General features: G+C 42.5%; 1 protein-coding gene across 10 annotated transcripts in view; it reads right to left on the reverse strand.

Annotated features, from left to right (window-relative positions):
* PATJ (PATJ crumbs cell polarity complex component) overlaps nt 1-15,267 on the reverse strand; it is a 438,074-nt gene that overhangs the window by 266,550 nt on the left and 156,257 nt on the right. For all 10 annotated transcript variants that reach the window (XM_070078398.1, XM_070078393.1, XM_070078397.1 and 7 more), the window contains exon 22: nt 6,444-6,618. In XM_070078398.1, the coding sequence (XP_069934499.1) occupies nt 6,444-6,618 (175 nt within the window). The remainder of the gene's footprint in view (nt 1-6,443; nt 6,619-15,267) is intronic.

Raw genomic sequence — 15,267 nt, forward strand, 5'->3', positions numbered from 1 at the left:
ACATGCAACCAGAGGGTTTTTTTTTTATTTGCTAATTTTCATTTAATTTGAAAGACAAAGAGATAGATAGAGATCTCCCATCTGCTGGTTCACTCTCCAAATGCCCACAATAGCCTGGACTAAGCTAGGAGTGTGAAACTCCATCTGGATCTCCCACATCGGCAGGAGGGACCCAGGTATCTGAGCCAGCATGTGCTGTCTCCCAGCACACACATTAGTGGAATGCTGGATTGGAAGCAGAACAGTCAGGACTTGAACCAGGCACTCTAACATAGGGTGGAGGTGTCCTAAAAGACTACTTAAGCTGCTGTGCCAAATGCCCACACTCAACCAGAATTTTATAACTAATTTTTCCCTAAAGAGAACTATCAAATAAAAATGTTTTTTATTTCAGATTCTTATAACAAATGCCCAAAATTATTATTCTTTAGAGATATGGGGGTGAAAGATGGAGTATACTTTAGTGAACAAATGGACATCAATGGTAAGATTTGCTCATGATGTATACAATCTCTTTGTAAATAAAATTTTCAACATCATACAAAAATCAAATGACTCCCTCCAGGTGGCCAAGGTGATCTTTTGTCTTCAACAGCAACTTTTTGCATATCAAATTTTTATGTATTAAGCTATATGAAAGTCAAGTAAATTCACCGCCCAAAAATAACAAACAGGGAGAGTTCTGTTTATCACTAAGTTATTTGAAGATTTCTTTTTCCTTCTTAAATGCAGATCCTGTGTTACAATTTTCTGTGACATAGCCTAGGGAATTTGGGCATTTGGAACCAGGAAGAATGGACAATAGTATATTTCAAACTAGGAGAGTTACTTACAAAGATGATACATTATGATCTTGAAGCTGCAAAGCAAATTATTACCTGATACCAATATAGAAAGAATTAGGCATTCCCTCACATTAATGGTTTTTTTTAAAAGATTTATTTATTTATTTGAGAGAGCTACACAGAGAGAGGAGAGGCAGAGAGAGAGATAGAGAGAGAGAGGTTTTCCTTCCGATGGTTCACTCCCCCAACTGGCCGCAACAGCCGGAGCTACACCCATCCAAAGTCAGGAGCCAGGAGCTTCTTCCAGGTCTCCCACGCGGGTGCAGGGCCCCAAGGACTTGGGCCAACCATAGCAGGGAGCTGGATCGGAAGCGGAGCATCGGGTCTTGAACCGGTGCCCATATGGGATGCCGGTGCTTCAGGCTGGGGCATTAACCTGCTGTGCCACAGTGCTGGGTCCCCTTTATGTTAATGTTTAGAATGACAAAGAAATTGTACTGAGCAACAGATGTTGAGACAAAAAAGTAACTATGGGGCTAGTACCATGGTGTAGTAGGTTAAACCTCTGCCTGCAGCACCAGCATCCCATATGGACAATGGTTTGAGTCCTGGCTGCTCCACTTTGGATCCAGCTCCCTGCTAATGGCCTGGGAAAGCAGCAGCTGATAGTTCGAGTCCTTGGGTCCTTGCACCCACATGGGAGACCAGGAAGAAGCTCCTGGCTCCTGATCAGGCCATCTCCAGCCACTTGAGGAGTGAACCAGCAGATGGGAGATATCTCTTTCTGTGTCTCTCTCTCTCCCAGTAACACTGTCTCTCAAATAAATAAATTTTTTAAAAAAAATCAGATTAGTGATTACATGGTGCAAGACATTGTAAATGGAGAGGTGGGAACTTTATGGATGATGTAAATGTTGTTTATATTTTCATTAAGGTGTAGGTGACATAAATGTACATATTAATTAAAACCCTATTAACTGTACCTTAAATTTGTGTATTTTATTAATATGTAACATTGTTATGATTTGGGTGTGTCCCCTGGTATTCATGTATTGGAAATTCAATCCCCAAAATCCTATGCTATTGATATTCACAGTTAGGGTTATTGGCAGGTCATTAGGATTAGAACATATAAGGCCTCAGCCTGACTTTACTGCAGCCATCGTGGTTATAATCATCATTTTACCCTTTTGGTAACTGATTATCAACCCAAAGTCATTAAGATAACCTGCTAGGTTTGTCTTGTGAGGTCAGATCCTGGAATGTATCTTATCTAATAACGCCTGGAAGCTTAATGTTTCACAAGTAAATCCAAGCATACTTAGGTTAGTGGTCAGCTACATGTAACTAAATTAACACAAACCCCTTACTTCTGACCAGTTATGTGGGGTTCCACTGTCTTGTGGCCACCTGAAAATTTACACTTGGTAATTGGATTTCTCTTTTCTTTGGTCTCTCAGCCCCTTTTGCCTTTGGCAGCCCGTTCATACATACGAGGTTCTTCTGAAACAGAAGAGGTCATGAGGGTGGGCCCCACGATGGCTTAGTGAATTTTTAAGAAGAGAAGGAGAGACCTGAACTGCCATTCTTGCTCTGTTTCACCATGTGATACTCTTACCAGAAGCTAAGCAGATGCCAACACCATGCTTTTGGACTTCCCAGCCTTAGACCTGTGAGCAAAATAAACCCTTAGTCATTATAAATCAACTTTTAGGGGCTGGCACTGTGGCATAGTGGGTAAAGCCACCACCTGCAGTATCAGCATCACATATGGGCGCCGGTTCAAGTTCGCACTGCTTCACTTCTGATCCAGCTCTCTGCTATGGCCTGGAAAAGCATTAGAAGATGGCCCAGGTCCTTGGGCCCCTGCACCCACATGGGAGACCTGGAAGAAGCTCCTGGCTCCTGGCTTTGTATTGGCCCAGCTCCAGCCGTTGCAGCCATTTGGGGAGTGAACCAGTGGATGGAAGACCTCTCTCTCTCTGTCTCTGCCTCTCTGTAGCTCTGCCTTTCAAATAAATTTTTTTAAAAAAACCCTTAAAATAAATAAATAAACAAACTTTTAGTTGTAAATTTCCTAGGCTGTGGTATAGCAACAGAAAATGGGCTAAATCAAGTGTGTTGAAGAGTTCTGTTAGTTCCAGCTGTACAGGGTAAATTGTTTCCTCAGGTCAATCTTGCTTCTTTTCCAGCATTCTGTAGAGCATGGGTTAGTAATCAAAGATCTCATTAAATTTTCAACTGCATTTGTGTAATATTCCACTGGACTTCCTGTCCTAATGCTGCACATCCATCTTCACCTGCAATAATGGCTCCAGCTGCAAGAGCACTATAAGAACTTGGAAGCTTAAACTCATGGGATTTGCGATGCCAACATTACAGAACCATCTCATATGTGTGTGTGTGTGTGTATATATATATATATATATATATATATATCCTTTCCCTGATCCTCAACCTCCTATCATTGCTCCAAATTTATAACATAAACAGCAGAGGAAAGACTTGAACAGCATTCTCACTCTATCCAAACTGTGGGCCTCTTCCACTGGTTTGAGAAATACCCATGCCTCCATGACAGGTACCCGAATGTCTTTAGGCAGCAGGTGATGATGGAGAAGAAAAACTGCTATTGGGTGAGTTCTGATGACATGATAAATGACCTTAGCGAAAGAGAAGAATACTTGGAACAAGATAATCTAGATTCCCTCTACAGTATCATCCCCTGAATGCCGCAGTCTCCTTAGAGACCTGTACTTTCAAGGCGTGACTGATCTAACACCAGTTCTATATGCAAAAGTAAGGAGAAGTGGATGTAATGCAACAGCAGAGAGTACATTGAACATCAAAGCCATTAAACCCATACTTTTGGGATATGCATATGTATACACTCAGACACACACACACACAATCATACATATGCAGGGTCCCACAGAAAAGTAATGTAAAGATCATCTCTAAAATACTATTTTCATTACATGATGCCCTGATTATCTGAAAGACTATCTTCCAAAAGTGTCTATGCAATATCCAGAAAGCCTTCTGAGTGGTCACAAGTATTTACCTATGAACCTAACTTCATGGGGAAATACGCTTTACAGGAACTCATCTGGAACCTGCTGAGATTTAAACACATCCCAAATCTCTGACAGCAAGCCAAAAAATAACTTCCAAATGCAAGATTGATCTCCTAAGACAAAGGTTCATTTGCAGTCCTTCAAAGCCTGTGCCTGCATAAGAAGTCAGCTTGGAAAAAGTCAGCTGTAGGAAACAGCAGTGGGAGGAGAGTGAAGCACAGCGTCCTTCTCTGAAGCTGAGGGAAGTGAGTAAGACAGAGCGGATATCCTTGCTCTTCTGAACAGGAAGGAGAGATACTCTAGGAAATGTGTTTAGTTCTCTCAGGATTGTATATCTAGAATTCTACACTTCAAATAAGCGACCCCAACTCTTCCACCAGATTCAACTATTAACACGAAGCACAATAGGAATTTAAAAAATCAAAGATGCCTCATGTAAAAAGGAATTTCACAACTGCTGTTAATAAGTTGTAAAATAGGCCGGCGCCGCGGCTCACTAGGCTAATCCTCCGCCTAGCGGCGCCGGCACACCGGGTTCTAGTCCCGGTTGGGGTGCCGGATTCTGTCCCGGTTGCCCCTCTTCCAGGCCAGCCCTCTGCTGTGGCCAGGGAGTGCAGTGGAGGATGGCCCAAGTGCTTGGGCCCTGCACCCCATGGGAGACCAGGAAAAGCACCTGGCTCCTGGCTCCTGCCATCGGATCAGCGCGGTGCGCCGGCCGCAGCGCGCCGGCCACGGCGGCCATTGGAGGGTGAACCAATGGCAAAGGAAGACCTTTCTCTCTGTCTCTCTCTCTCTCACTGTCCACTCTGCCTGTCAAAAAAATAAAAAATAAATAAAAAAAAAAAAGTTGTAAAATAGGAGCCAGTGCTGTGACGTAGCAGGTAAAGACATCACCTGTTTTCTGGCTGTGGTGCCAGCATCCCATATGAGCACTGTTTTAAGTTCCGGCTGCTCCACTTCCAATTGATCTCCCAGCTAATGTGCCTGGGAAAGCAGCGGAGGATGGCCCAAGTGCTTGGGCCCCTGCACCCATATGAGAGACCTGGAAGAAGCTCCTGGCTCTTAGCTTTGGACTGGTCCAGCTCTGACTCTTGCAGCTATTTTGGGAGTGAACCAGTGTATGGAAGATCTGTCTCTCTCTCTAACTCTGCCTTTCGAATAAATAAATAAATCTTTTAAAAAATTGTAAAAACAAATTGCTAATGAGTCCTTCTAAAGGCTGCACTGGATCTGTCATGTTAGGACACAGACCTGGCCACACCTTTCTTCTGCATGCCAGTTTGGTTCTGCTGAATGAAAAAGAAACCAGAGATCGGCTATGCAGAAGCAAAAAACAAGTATTTATGAAGCTGCTTTCTAAAACTCTGACAAAGGTCACAGGCTGCTCAGCGGAGCAATATACATCATTTAAGTTTAAGACACCTCCTATGTCAATGACACCATACAATTCTTGGACAAAGGTTTTAATAAACACATTTAAGGCCAACTGATCCCACCATCCTTCTCATCTCTGTCAGGCTATGCCAAGCCCAGTGTCCTGCACTGAGGGCTCACACCTCTCTGGGTGTAGCTTCAGATGTGCTTCCTCTTCTATGCCTCACCCCAAGGCTGACCTGCCTCACGATCCACAGACTCCATGGCATCTCCTTGGGCTGTAAGCTGCACACCTGAACCTCTGCTCTGAATGTTCTCTGACATCTTCTTATGAGCTGGGGTTCTTTGCTCGGGTAACCACACACATTCTCTCACTCTCTGGAGAGCTGGCAAAGAGGGAGGGACTCAATTTATTCCCAAACTGTTTACTACCACTAAGCCACTGCAGTTCTGGTCTTTATTAAAAAGCTAATCACAAGCATGACACCATGATTTCTAACGGCCAGCACCCCTCATGCTTAGTGAATAACCAATCTGTCATGGAGTAGGGAAAGCAGTGGAGGAGGGTCACTGGACAAGAATCTCCTTGGATTCCTGCTCCCAAGCTCCAAAACTACCTTCCTGGACCTGTCTCTATGGACCTGGACATTAATCCCAGACTCATGTATCTAATTGATTCCAGGTCACTCTGTGGTGCTATGGATACTTCAACCTTCAACATGTCCCAAACTGAACTCATCATGCTTCCTTGCAATCTATCCATGTTCCTAAAATCTTATATTTTAGAATTAATGCTCCACTATCCATCCAGTTGCCAAGTCTGGAAACATGAGTCCTCCTCCAATACCCCCTTTACTATTAGCATGTTATCAGGTACAAATTCCTACAGATTCTCTTAATGGTTAAACTCAACTACTCCTTAATATCTCAAGTGCTTTTGCTTGAGTTGTTAAACACTGAGTTAATCTCCCATCTTCTAAGCAAATACTCTGTGTAATCCATTTTGCATAAAACTGCCAAGAATATCAAATTATACATATGACACAATTTTAAGTATGTGAAAACTCCTAGTAATTATCTAACATAGAATTTATTCATAATATTTTTACATATTTTCCAAATGTTCCACCAAAACCATGCATTTTCTTTGAACAGTAACGAATGAAATCATTTCATAATATAAAAATGAAGAGAAATGATACCATACCATGCATCAGTGATGTATCTAGATGATAACATTCCTGTGTGTGCTGAGGCCTTTGAAATGATTTGGGTCCTGGGGAGTTGGTATAAAGGCAAATCTTCTTCCTCCCTGCTCTGAGCCACAGAAGGAACATCCACCAGCATGCCAGGACCTTGGACCTCATTTGGAAGCACCATTCCTGAAGAACAAATGCAGACAGCCATATCACAAGACACATTCATTCATCCCTCAGCCATTCCACAGAAAGTTATAGCACCCACTATGGGTAGGCACCCTTTCAGGTAGAAGATTTTTTTAAAAAATTAAAATTTAAATAATTAAAAAAATTTTAAACAAGACTTATTTATTTATTTGAAAGTGGGAGTGGGAGTGGGAGTGGGAGTGGGAGAGGGAGAGGGAGAGGGAGAGGGAGAGGGAGAGGGAGAGGGAGAGGGAGAGGGAGAGGGAGAGGGAGAGGGAGAGGGAGAGGGAGAGGGAGAGGTGTGGGGAGCAACTCGGATTAGACTGTTACTCGAATTAAGACTTATTTTATGCATCTGCTCTCCCACAATATGGCGCTGGGAGAGGAGGAAACAGCTTCTACACAGCTGCCTCCAGTTCAACCAATAAACTGTAGGACCTGCTCCTGATTGGAGGAGAGCAGCGTACTCGGCGTGTGGGTAGCAGAGTTGGGATTGGTGGAAGAGGACTATAAAGGAGGAGAGAGACAACATGCACCAGGAACATCTATCTGAAGGAACACCTGTGCAGCCCCCGAGAGAGCCGGCCGGTGGTGTGCCGTTCCCCCGCGGAAGTGGGGAAAGTGGCAGGGGGAACCGCCCTTCCAGGGAGGTGGAAGGGACGGTAGCCAACCCGGGAAGAACCAGCAGCAAACCCGGGGAGGGCCGAGCAGACAAAAGAACAGCGCAGGGTCCTGTGTTGTTCCTCCACGAAGATGGGGAGCGACAGAGAGGGAGAGGGAGAGGGAGAGGGGGAGAGGGGGAGAGGGGGAGAGGGGGGGAGGGGGGAGGGGGAGAGGGAGAGGGAGAGGGAGAGGGAGAGGGAGAGGGAGAGGGAGAGGGAGACGGAGACGGAGACGGAGACGGAGGAGGTCTTCCATTTGTTGGTTCATTCCCCAAGTGGCTACAATGGCCAGAGCTGGTTCAGTCCACAGCCAGGAGCCATGAACTTCATCCAGGTCTCCTACGAGGGTGATACAGACTTAAGCACTTGGACCTTGTCCTCTGCTTTCCCCAAGCCATTAGCAAGGAGCTGGATAGTAAGTAGAGCACCTGGGACACAAACTGGTGCTCATATGGGATGCTAGCATCTCAGGTGGCAGATTTACCCACTATACCATAATGTTGGCCCCTAAATATACACAGTTTTAAAAGGGCTTTTCTAAAAATTCCAAGATTCTTTTATATTTATTACTTCATTCAGTTCTCACATCAAACTCTGAGTTAGAAAGAAGATACTTTCAACTTTATTTGACAAAGAGGGAAACTAAGGTGAGAAAATTTGTCTGTTTTTAACCCAACAACGAAGGGATACAGGGAACCAGAATTTACTTAAATATTGACAATACAGTTTCTATCAAATTCTTATTAATTTTTATTTCTACTCAAGAGGAGCCACATAATAAGTTTGATATGCATGAGGTTGGCGGTGTGACATCTTGAGACTTCTTACAGTTGTCCCTAGTTTCAGGCACTATATTTTAGAATGATTGTATTAACAAAAATATTGGAGAAGCTATTCTGCTCTCCTTACATTTGCCCCCCAAACTAGTGATAGCTCCTCTCTTCTCATCACAATAGATCAAGTGCTAATATATGAGTGGAGTTTAAAAAGTTCATGGAAAAATGGAATTAAAATTAGAGATAAACTTTATTTCTCAATATAAGTTTCATCAAGTTCAAGACATTTTTGTAAGCCATGATATTAGCCTTTTAGTTCATTACTAGAGAATTTAGAGTCTTGGGAATTTGACCATGTCAACGCATGGAGAAAAACGGGTACCCTTTAATGACCTTTTAAAATTTGGAAACAAAAAGAAGCCAGAAGAAGCCAAATCAGGATTGTGCTGGATCCCTAATGACTTCCTACTGCAACTGTTATAAAAGTTCCTTTTCATTTGCTGAGTAGAAAGGTCAGAAGCATTGTCACGATACAAAAGCACTCTTCGATAAAGCTTTTGCTGTACATTTTTCCTGCAAAAGTTTTGGTAACCTTTATTCAAACATTCTCATAACAAAGTGGATGTTATCATCTTTGGCCCTTCATAAAATCAATAAGCACTGAGCATCCCAAAAAACTGTTGTTATGTCCTTTGCTCCTGAGGGGTCTACTTTTGCTTGGACCACCTCCTGATAGCCATTGCTCTCAGGATCATACTAGTAAAGTCATGTTTCATCTCCTGTTACAATTCTGCAAAGAAATGCTTCAGGATCTTGATCCCACCTGCTGAAAATTCCTATTGAAAGCTTTGCTCTTGGCCGGTGCCACGGCTCAATAGGCTAATCCTCTGCCTGCGGCGCTGGCACTCCAGGTTCTAGTTCCGGTTGGGGTGCTGGATTCTGTCCTGGTTGCTCCTCTTCCAGTCCAGCTCTCTGCTGCCTGGGAAGACAGTGGAGGATGGCCCAAGTGCTTGGGCCCTGCACCCACTTGAGAGACCAGGAGAAAGCTCCTGGCTCCTGGCTTTGGATCGGCGCAGTACGCCGGCCGTAGCGGCCATTTGGGGGGTTAACCAACGGAAGGAAGACCTTTCTCTCTCTCTCTCTCTAACTCTGCCTGTCAAAAAAAAAAAAAAAAAAAAAAAAAAAAAAGGCTGCTCTTGTCTGCAGCTTATCTGGAGCTTATCTGGGGGCAACAGTTTTGGCATCCATCAAGCAGAAAGTTCACTCCACTTAAATTTTTCAGAGTTGTATAAGCTGAACCAATGGAAGTACCATAGTACTGGCTGTTGTTTCTGCTGTTAATCGTTGGTCTTCTTCATTTAGATTATTTTCCTCACAAATTGATGTGGATGGTCTACTACTAAGGGCTTCATCCACAACATCCTCTCATCTCTTTAAAATGAGTTATCTATTTGTAAACTGATGGTTTCTTTGGGGCATTATCTCCTAAAACTCAATAAACCATCAATGATTTCACCATTCTTCCACCTGAGTTTCACCGTACATTTAACAATTGCTCTTTTTTTTTTTTGCCACTTATTTTATTTTATTTTATTTTATTTATCTTTTATTTAATGAATATAAATTTCCAAAGTACGACTCATGGGTTACAATGGCTTTCCCCCCCATACCGTCCCTCCCACCCACAACCCTCCCCTTTCTCACTCCCTCTCCCCTTCCATTCACATCAAGATTCATTTTCGATTATCTTAATATACAGAAGATCAGCTTAGTATACCTTAAGTAAGGATTTCAACAGTTTGTTCCCACACAGAAACATAAAGTGAAAAACAATAGATGATTTTTTTTTAAATGATGATGAAATCAGATCAGACCTATTGTCATGTTTAATCCCAGTGAGAGTCAAGTTGGGAATTGATAATTTCTTTTTTTTTTTTTTTTTTTTTTTTACAGAAGATCGGTTTAGTGTACATTAAGTAAAGATTTCAATCGTTTGCACCCCCATAGAAACACAAAGTGAAATATACTGTTTGAGTACTCGTTATAGCATTAAGCCTCAGTGTACAGCACATACTTTAATGTTTAGCAGAACTCATGTTGCTACAATTGATATCTTATCCTTCTTAGTGCCTGAAACTATACCCTGTTCAGATATAACTAGTTACTGCAAATTTATTCTGGTGGCCAAAAAGTTTTGAAATCTGTGCATTTTTCATAAATATATTTTCCATGAACTTTTTGAAGACCCCTTCTAAGCCATGTACACTATCATATTATATGTGTATATACAAATATGTCTAGGTGTATTGTCTATATACACCTCCACACACACAGCGAAATAATAATAAGATACAAAATATGCATTGGACTTCATATAACTCTTATCTTTGAAAAGGAAATTAGGCTTATTTAATAGTTTTATTGTTTAAAAAAATCTGAGTATGAGGGAGCAAGGTCAGAAGAGCCAGTTATGAGGGTAGTCAGATAATTTTTTTATATGAACTAGAAAAAACTGGAAGAAAATCAAGCAAATAATGATTATCTCTACAGATCCTTTTTTTAAAGGATTTTTATTTTATTTTATTATTTATTTGGAAGGCAGAATTACAGAGGGAGAAAGAGACACAGACAGAGAGAGGTCTTCCATCCACTGGTTCACTCTCCAAACAGTCACAACATCCAGGGCTTGGCCAGACTTAATCAGAAGCCAGGAGCTTCTTATGGGTCTCCCACATGGGTGTATACTTGGGCCATCCCCCGCTGCCTTCGCAGGTGTATTAGCAGGGAGCTGGATCAAAAGCACTTATATGGGATAACAGTATGGCGTAGCAGGTGGCTAGCCCCTGACCACCTTTATCTCTACTTTTTATCTGCATTATCTTAGTTTTCATCTTCCACAAACACAGTTCATTGTTTTGCCTCATACTGTCATGCATTTTCCCCCACTGTTCCCTCAGCCATATCCAAAAATGACTTCATCGTGGACCTGCTTACTTTATTTAACACCCTGTCAAATATCTTCTACTAAAATAGCCGGGCTGATCACCCCCCTGTAAAACAGCACTGCTCCCTGAACATTCTGTCCCTTTGCACTGCTTTGTCTTTACTCATGACCCCTACCATACTGCACACTAATTTGTTAGTGTCTGTCTAACTCTGTTATATTGTGGGCTCCATGAGAGCAGACTTTATTTTGCTCACTGCTCCCATGACCCACAGTAAATCTCTTATATAGAAAACACTTAGTCGGCAGGTGTTGGGGTGCAGATGGTTTTAAGATGCCACTTAGACACACTCAACTTCCCATATCAGATTGCCTGGGTTTGTGTCCTGCCTCTGCTTCCAGTCCAATTTCCTGCTAATATGCATCTTGACCTGGTAGGTGATGATAGCTTAAGTACCTGGATTCCTGCCACCCACATGAGAGACCCTCAAGGAGTTCCTGGCTCCTGGCTTCAGCCTGGCCTAGTCCTGACTGTTGTGAGTATGGGAGGAGTGAACCAGTAGATGGAAGATTTATCTCTCTACCTTTCAAATAAGTAATAATAGTCTTTTAAAAAGCAACATTTTTGTTTAAATTTTTGAATGAGTAAATAGGTATAGCACCTGTTTAATAAATCAAAAACAAGCTTTTAAGTTTAAAAACAGAAACATACTGTTTTTGTACAAAGTAAAACAAAAAATGTATAGCTCATGAAATTATTAGAATGGATATAGTTTACATGGCTCACAAAGTCTACCAAACATGCTTATCTCCTATAATCTCACAGAAAAGCCATAGACTTTTTTTGTTTGACAGGCAGAGTGAACAGTGAGAGATAGAGAGAGAAAGGTCCTCCTTCACTGTTGGTTCACCCTCTAATGGCCGCGGCGGACGGTGCACCGCGCTGATCCAAAGCCAGGAGCCAGGTGCCTCCTCCTGGTCTCCCACGTGGGTGCAGAGGCCCAAGCACTTGGGCCATCTTCCACTGCACTCCCGGGCCATAGCAGAGAGCTGGCCTGGAAGAGGGGCAACCGGGACAGAATCCGGCACCCCGACCGGGACTAGAACCTGGTGTGCCAGCGCTGCAGGAGGAGGATTAGCCTATTGAGCCGTGGCGCCGGCCAAAGTAACCATAGACTTGTTACGTATTAAACACCTTCAATGATTTGGAAAAGCCATTAATTTAAACAATATTAACTGGGAGCGAAAATAATTATATTCAATCAAGGTAAATGGAGAGCCTAAAATACATACACAAGGCATTGTGAAATCTTACTGAAACCTAAGGAATAATTTGCTGTTCTCCATATGCTTCTAGGAAAGAGAATAACTGCTGATGGAGAAAAGCAGCATAGGTAAAAAAGTTCAGCACAGGCAAGGGAGCAACCCAGGACGCCCATCTTGTGGAGGCTGAGTGAAACATGAGCTCGGGAGTCTTATCTGGGGGTGCATGGGGCAGCCTCATAGCACTCATAAACCACAAGTAAACACAGTTTCCCCTGCAGTGTATTTCTTTGAAAACTGTTCTTGGAAGAAAGAAATTTTAAAAGATCATAAATTAGGTGGTTAAACTGTGACTGAAAGCTCACACGTGTACTAATGTAAAAAGTTGGGACATAAATAATGAAGCACCTATCCAAATAATAAGCAAAATTGTGGACACCGAGTTTTTGGTTTGCACACTGTAGATTTTAAAAAAATATCTGGCAGAACTTAAACTAGAAAACATAATGAAGAAAAATGGTCTACTATGCTTTGCGTCCCATGAAACAAATATCAGACAGACACAAAACCTGAAGTACTTCTTCTGTGGCTAATAGGGGAAGAAGCCAAAAACGCCTTTAAGTAGATTCAACATTAATGTCGATGGTATTCATTCATACTTTCATGAGTTCATCCAACAAATGTTTATGAAGCACCAACCACTTGCCAGGATCTATTCTAGGCCTTACTGAGCAATAGCTAAGTGTACAAAACTGACAAAGTTCCTATTCTAGGGAGCTAATTCTAGTGGGGAGAGCCATGGAATGAACACATGGCACGGTTTCAGAACATGCTAAGTTCTAGGGAGGAAAAGAAAGCAACATATGGGGACTGAGAGAAACAGTTATTTTAGGTAGAATGGTCGGGGATTTGGATTGTGGCAGGGAACCAGTCTCATGCAAGTCTGTAAGGAGGGTGTTCTAGGTGGAGGGAACAGCTTGACTGGAAAGGATGGAACTTGTCCAATATTTTGATTTGCCATCCCAAAAAGCACTGTTGCTCAGTAATAATGCCAGGCAGAAGGGGACTCACAAGCAGTCAGGTCTCAAAAAAAAAAAAAAAAAAAAAAAAAAACACACACACACACACAAAACAAAACAAAAAAAAAAACAGAAAATAACACAAAAAATCCCACAAATATCTGAAACCTAAACCTTGTCCTGAGAGCCTTGCTATTTTCATACCAGAAAATTCTGTGATGATAGAACATCAAATCACAAATAATGTGTCTCCTATCTTTTAACTGGAGAGTTAGGTTTTAGGTCCAAACAGCATGGCTTCATACTTTTCTTTCTTTCCTATAAAAGATTTATGTATGTATGTTTGTATATATGTATTTGAAAGGCAGAAATTACAAAGAGATAGAGGGAGAGACAGAGATAGGTCTTACATCAGCTATTCAGGTTCACTCCCTGAATAGCTGCAATGGCTAGAACTGGGCCAATCTGAAGCTAGGAGCTAGGAGCCTCCTTTGGGTCCCCAATAAGGGTGCAGGTGCCCAAGAATTTGGGCCATCTTCCACTGCTTTCCCAGGCACACTAGCTGGGAGATCAATTGGAAGTGGAGCAGCTGGGTCTTGAACCAGTACCCATATGGGATGCTGGAGCTGAAGACGGCAGCTCTACCCATTATACGAGAGTGTTGGCTCATACTTTTGTTTTAAAAAAGACAACTTTATCTTATTTGATGGAGGCTTATTCTGAATTATCAAAGTTGCTTTGGATCTCAGCTTTGTCATCCAACATATTGAAAATGCCTCCCAACATACTGGTGTCCACATTTATCTGACATGCCAATCTGTGGCATTTCCCTAATTGAGTAAAAAACAGAGTAAGGTAGACAGTGCACTGAGTCTTGTGGCACATGGTTAGACACCTACATGCATGCTGGCATCCATCCAGAATGTAGACACCAGGAATCCATTATAAACTCTCACCTCATTTTTCCTCATCAGTTTATAAGATGGGTTGTGTACCAGTAGCCTTTGACGAATCCACACCTATATAGTATGTAACTGAAGAAATTTTCTAGTAAATGCATCACCATTACTGTATTTATCTTATCTTGAAACTTTGGAATCAATGTCCAAACAGCTGGCAATGCAGCGGTGATGCAGTGAAAACAACTGTCATGTTCAGGTGGCATTAAAGGACATCACAGTTGCCTTTCCCTCATCCCCATGTTCCCTTCACTGCCATCTACCAGAGTTCATCAAGCAAGACAGTCAAAACATCACCCTACTTTTTAGCTTTGCCCCTGCCTGCCTGCTTGCACGTAAGAAGAAGGCATCGGGGATAGTGTTGTGCACACTGGGTTAAGCCACCTCCTGCAATGCCTGCATCCTACATCAGAGTGACGGTTTGAATTTTCACCACCATGCTTCTGATCCACTTGCCTGCTGATGTGCCTGGGAAAGCAGAGGACAGCCCAGGTGTTTGAGCCCCTGCCACCCTTTTAGGAGGCCAGATGGAGTGCCAAGTTCCTGGCTGCGGCCTAGCCCAGTCTTAGTTGCACCATTTGGAGAGTGAACCAGTGGATGGGGAATCTCTGTGTGTGTGCGTGTATATCTTTCTCTCTCACTTTCAAAGAAAGAGAAAGAAAGAAATCTTCAAAACAAAACAAAACAAAACAAAAAAACCACACACACCACATAAAATAACAAGGACCAGAAGAGGAACGAGGATTCAAGTAGTAATGGCCTAAAACCAGGGCTTCCAGGACAGGAAACTGGCTCTATTTGCAAAGGGATTTTCCATCCAGCCATGCTAGTAAACGTGGTCTGTTAAACGACACCAGCAGGCTGTGTAAGTTGCTGCAGTTTGTTTAAAACTTCCATTCCCTGTTTCACACAAAGGCTGCCCGTGCCCTTTACCCTACTGCCTCCTCCCTAGACCCTTGCTGCTCTGTCACACATTTCTCACCTCTTCCAGCATCTGACACACTCACACTTTACAGAGCAGCT

Source organism: Oryctolagus cuniculus, chromosome 7, assembly GCF_964237555.1.
Source record: "Oryctolagus cuniculus chromosome 7, mOryCun1.1, whole genome shotgun sequence".
Classification (NCBI taxonomy): Eukaryota; Metazoa; Chordata; class Mammalia; order Lagomorpha; family Leporidae; genus Oryctolagus; species Oryctolagus cuniculus.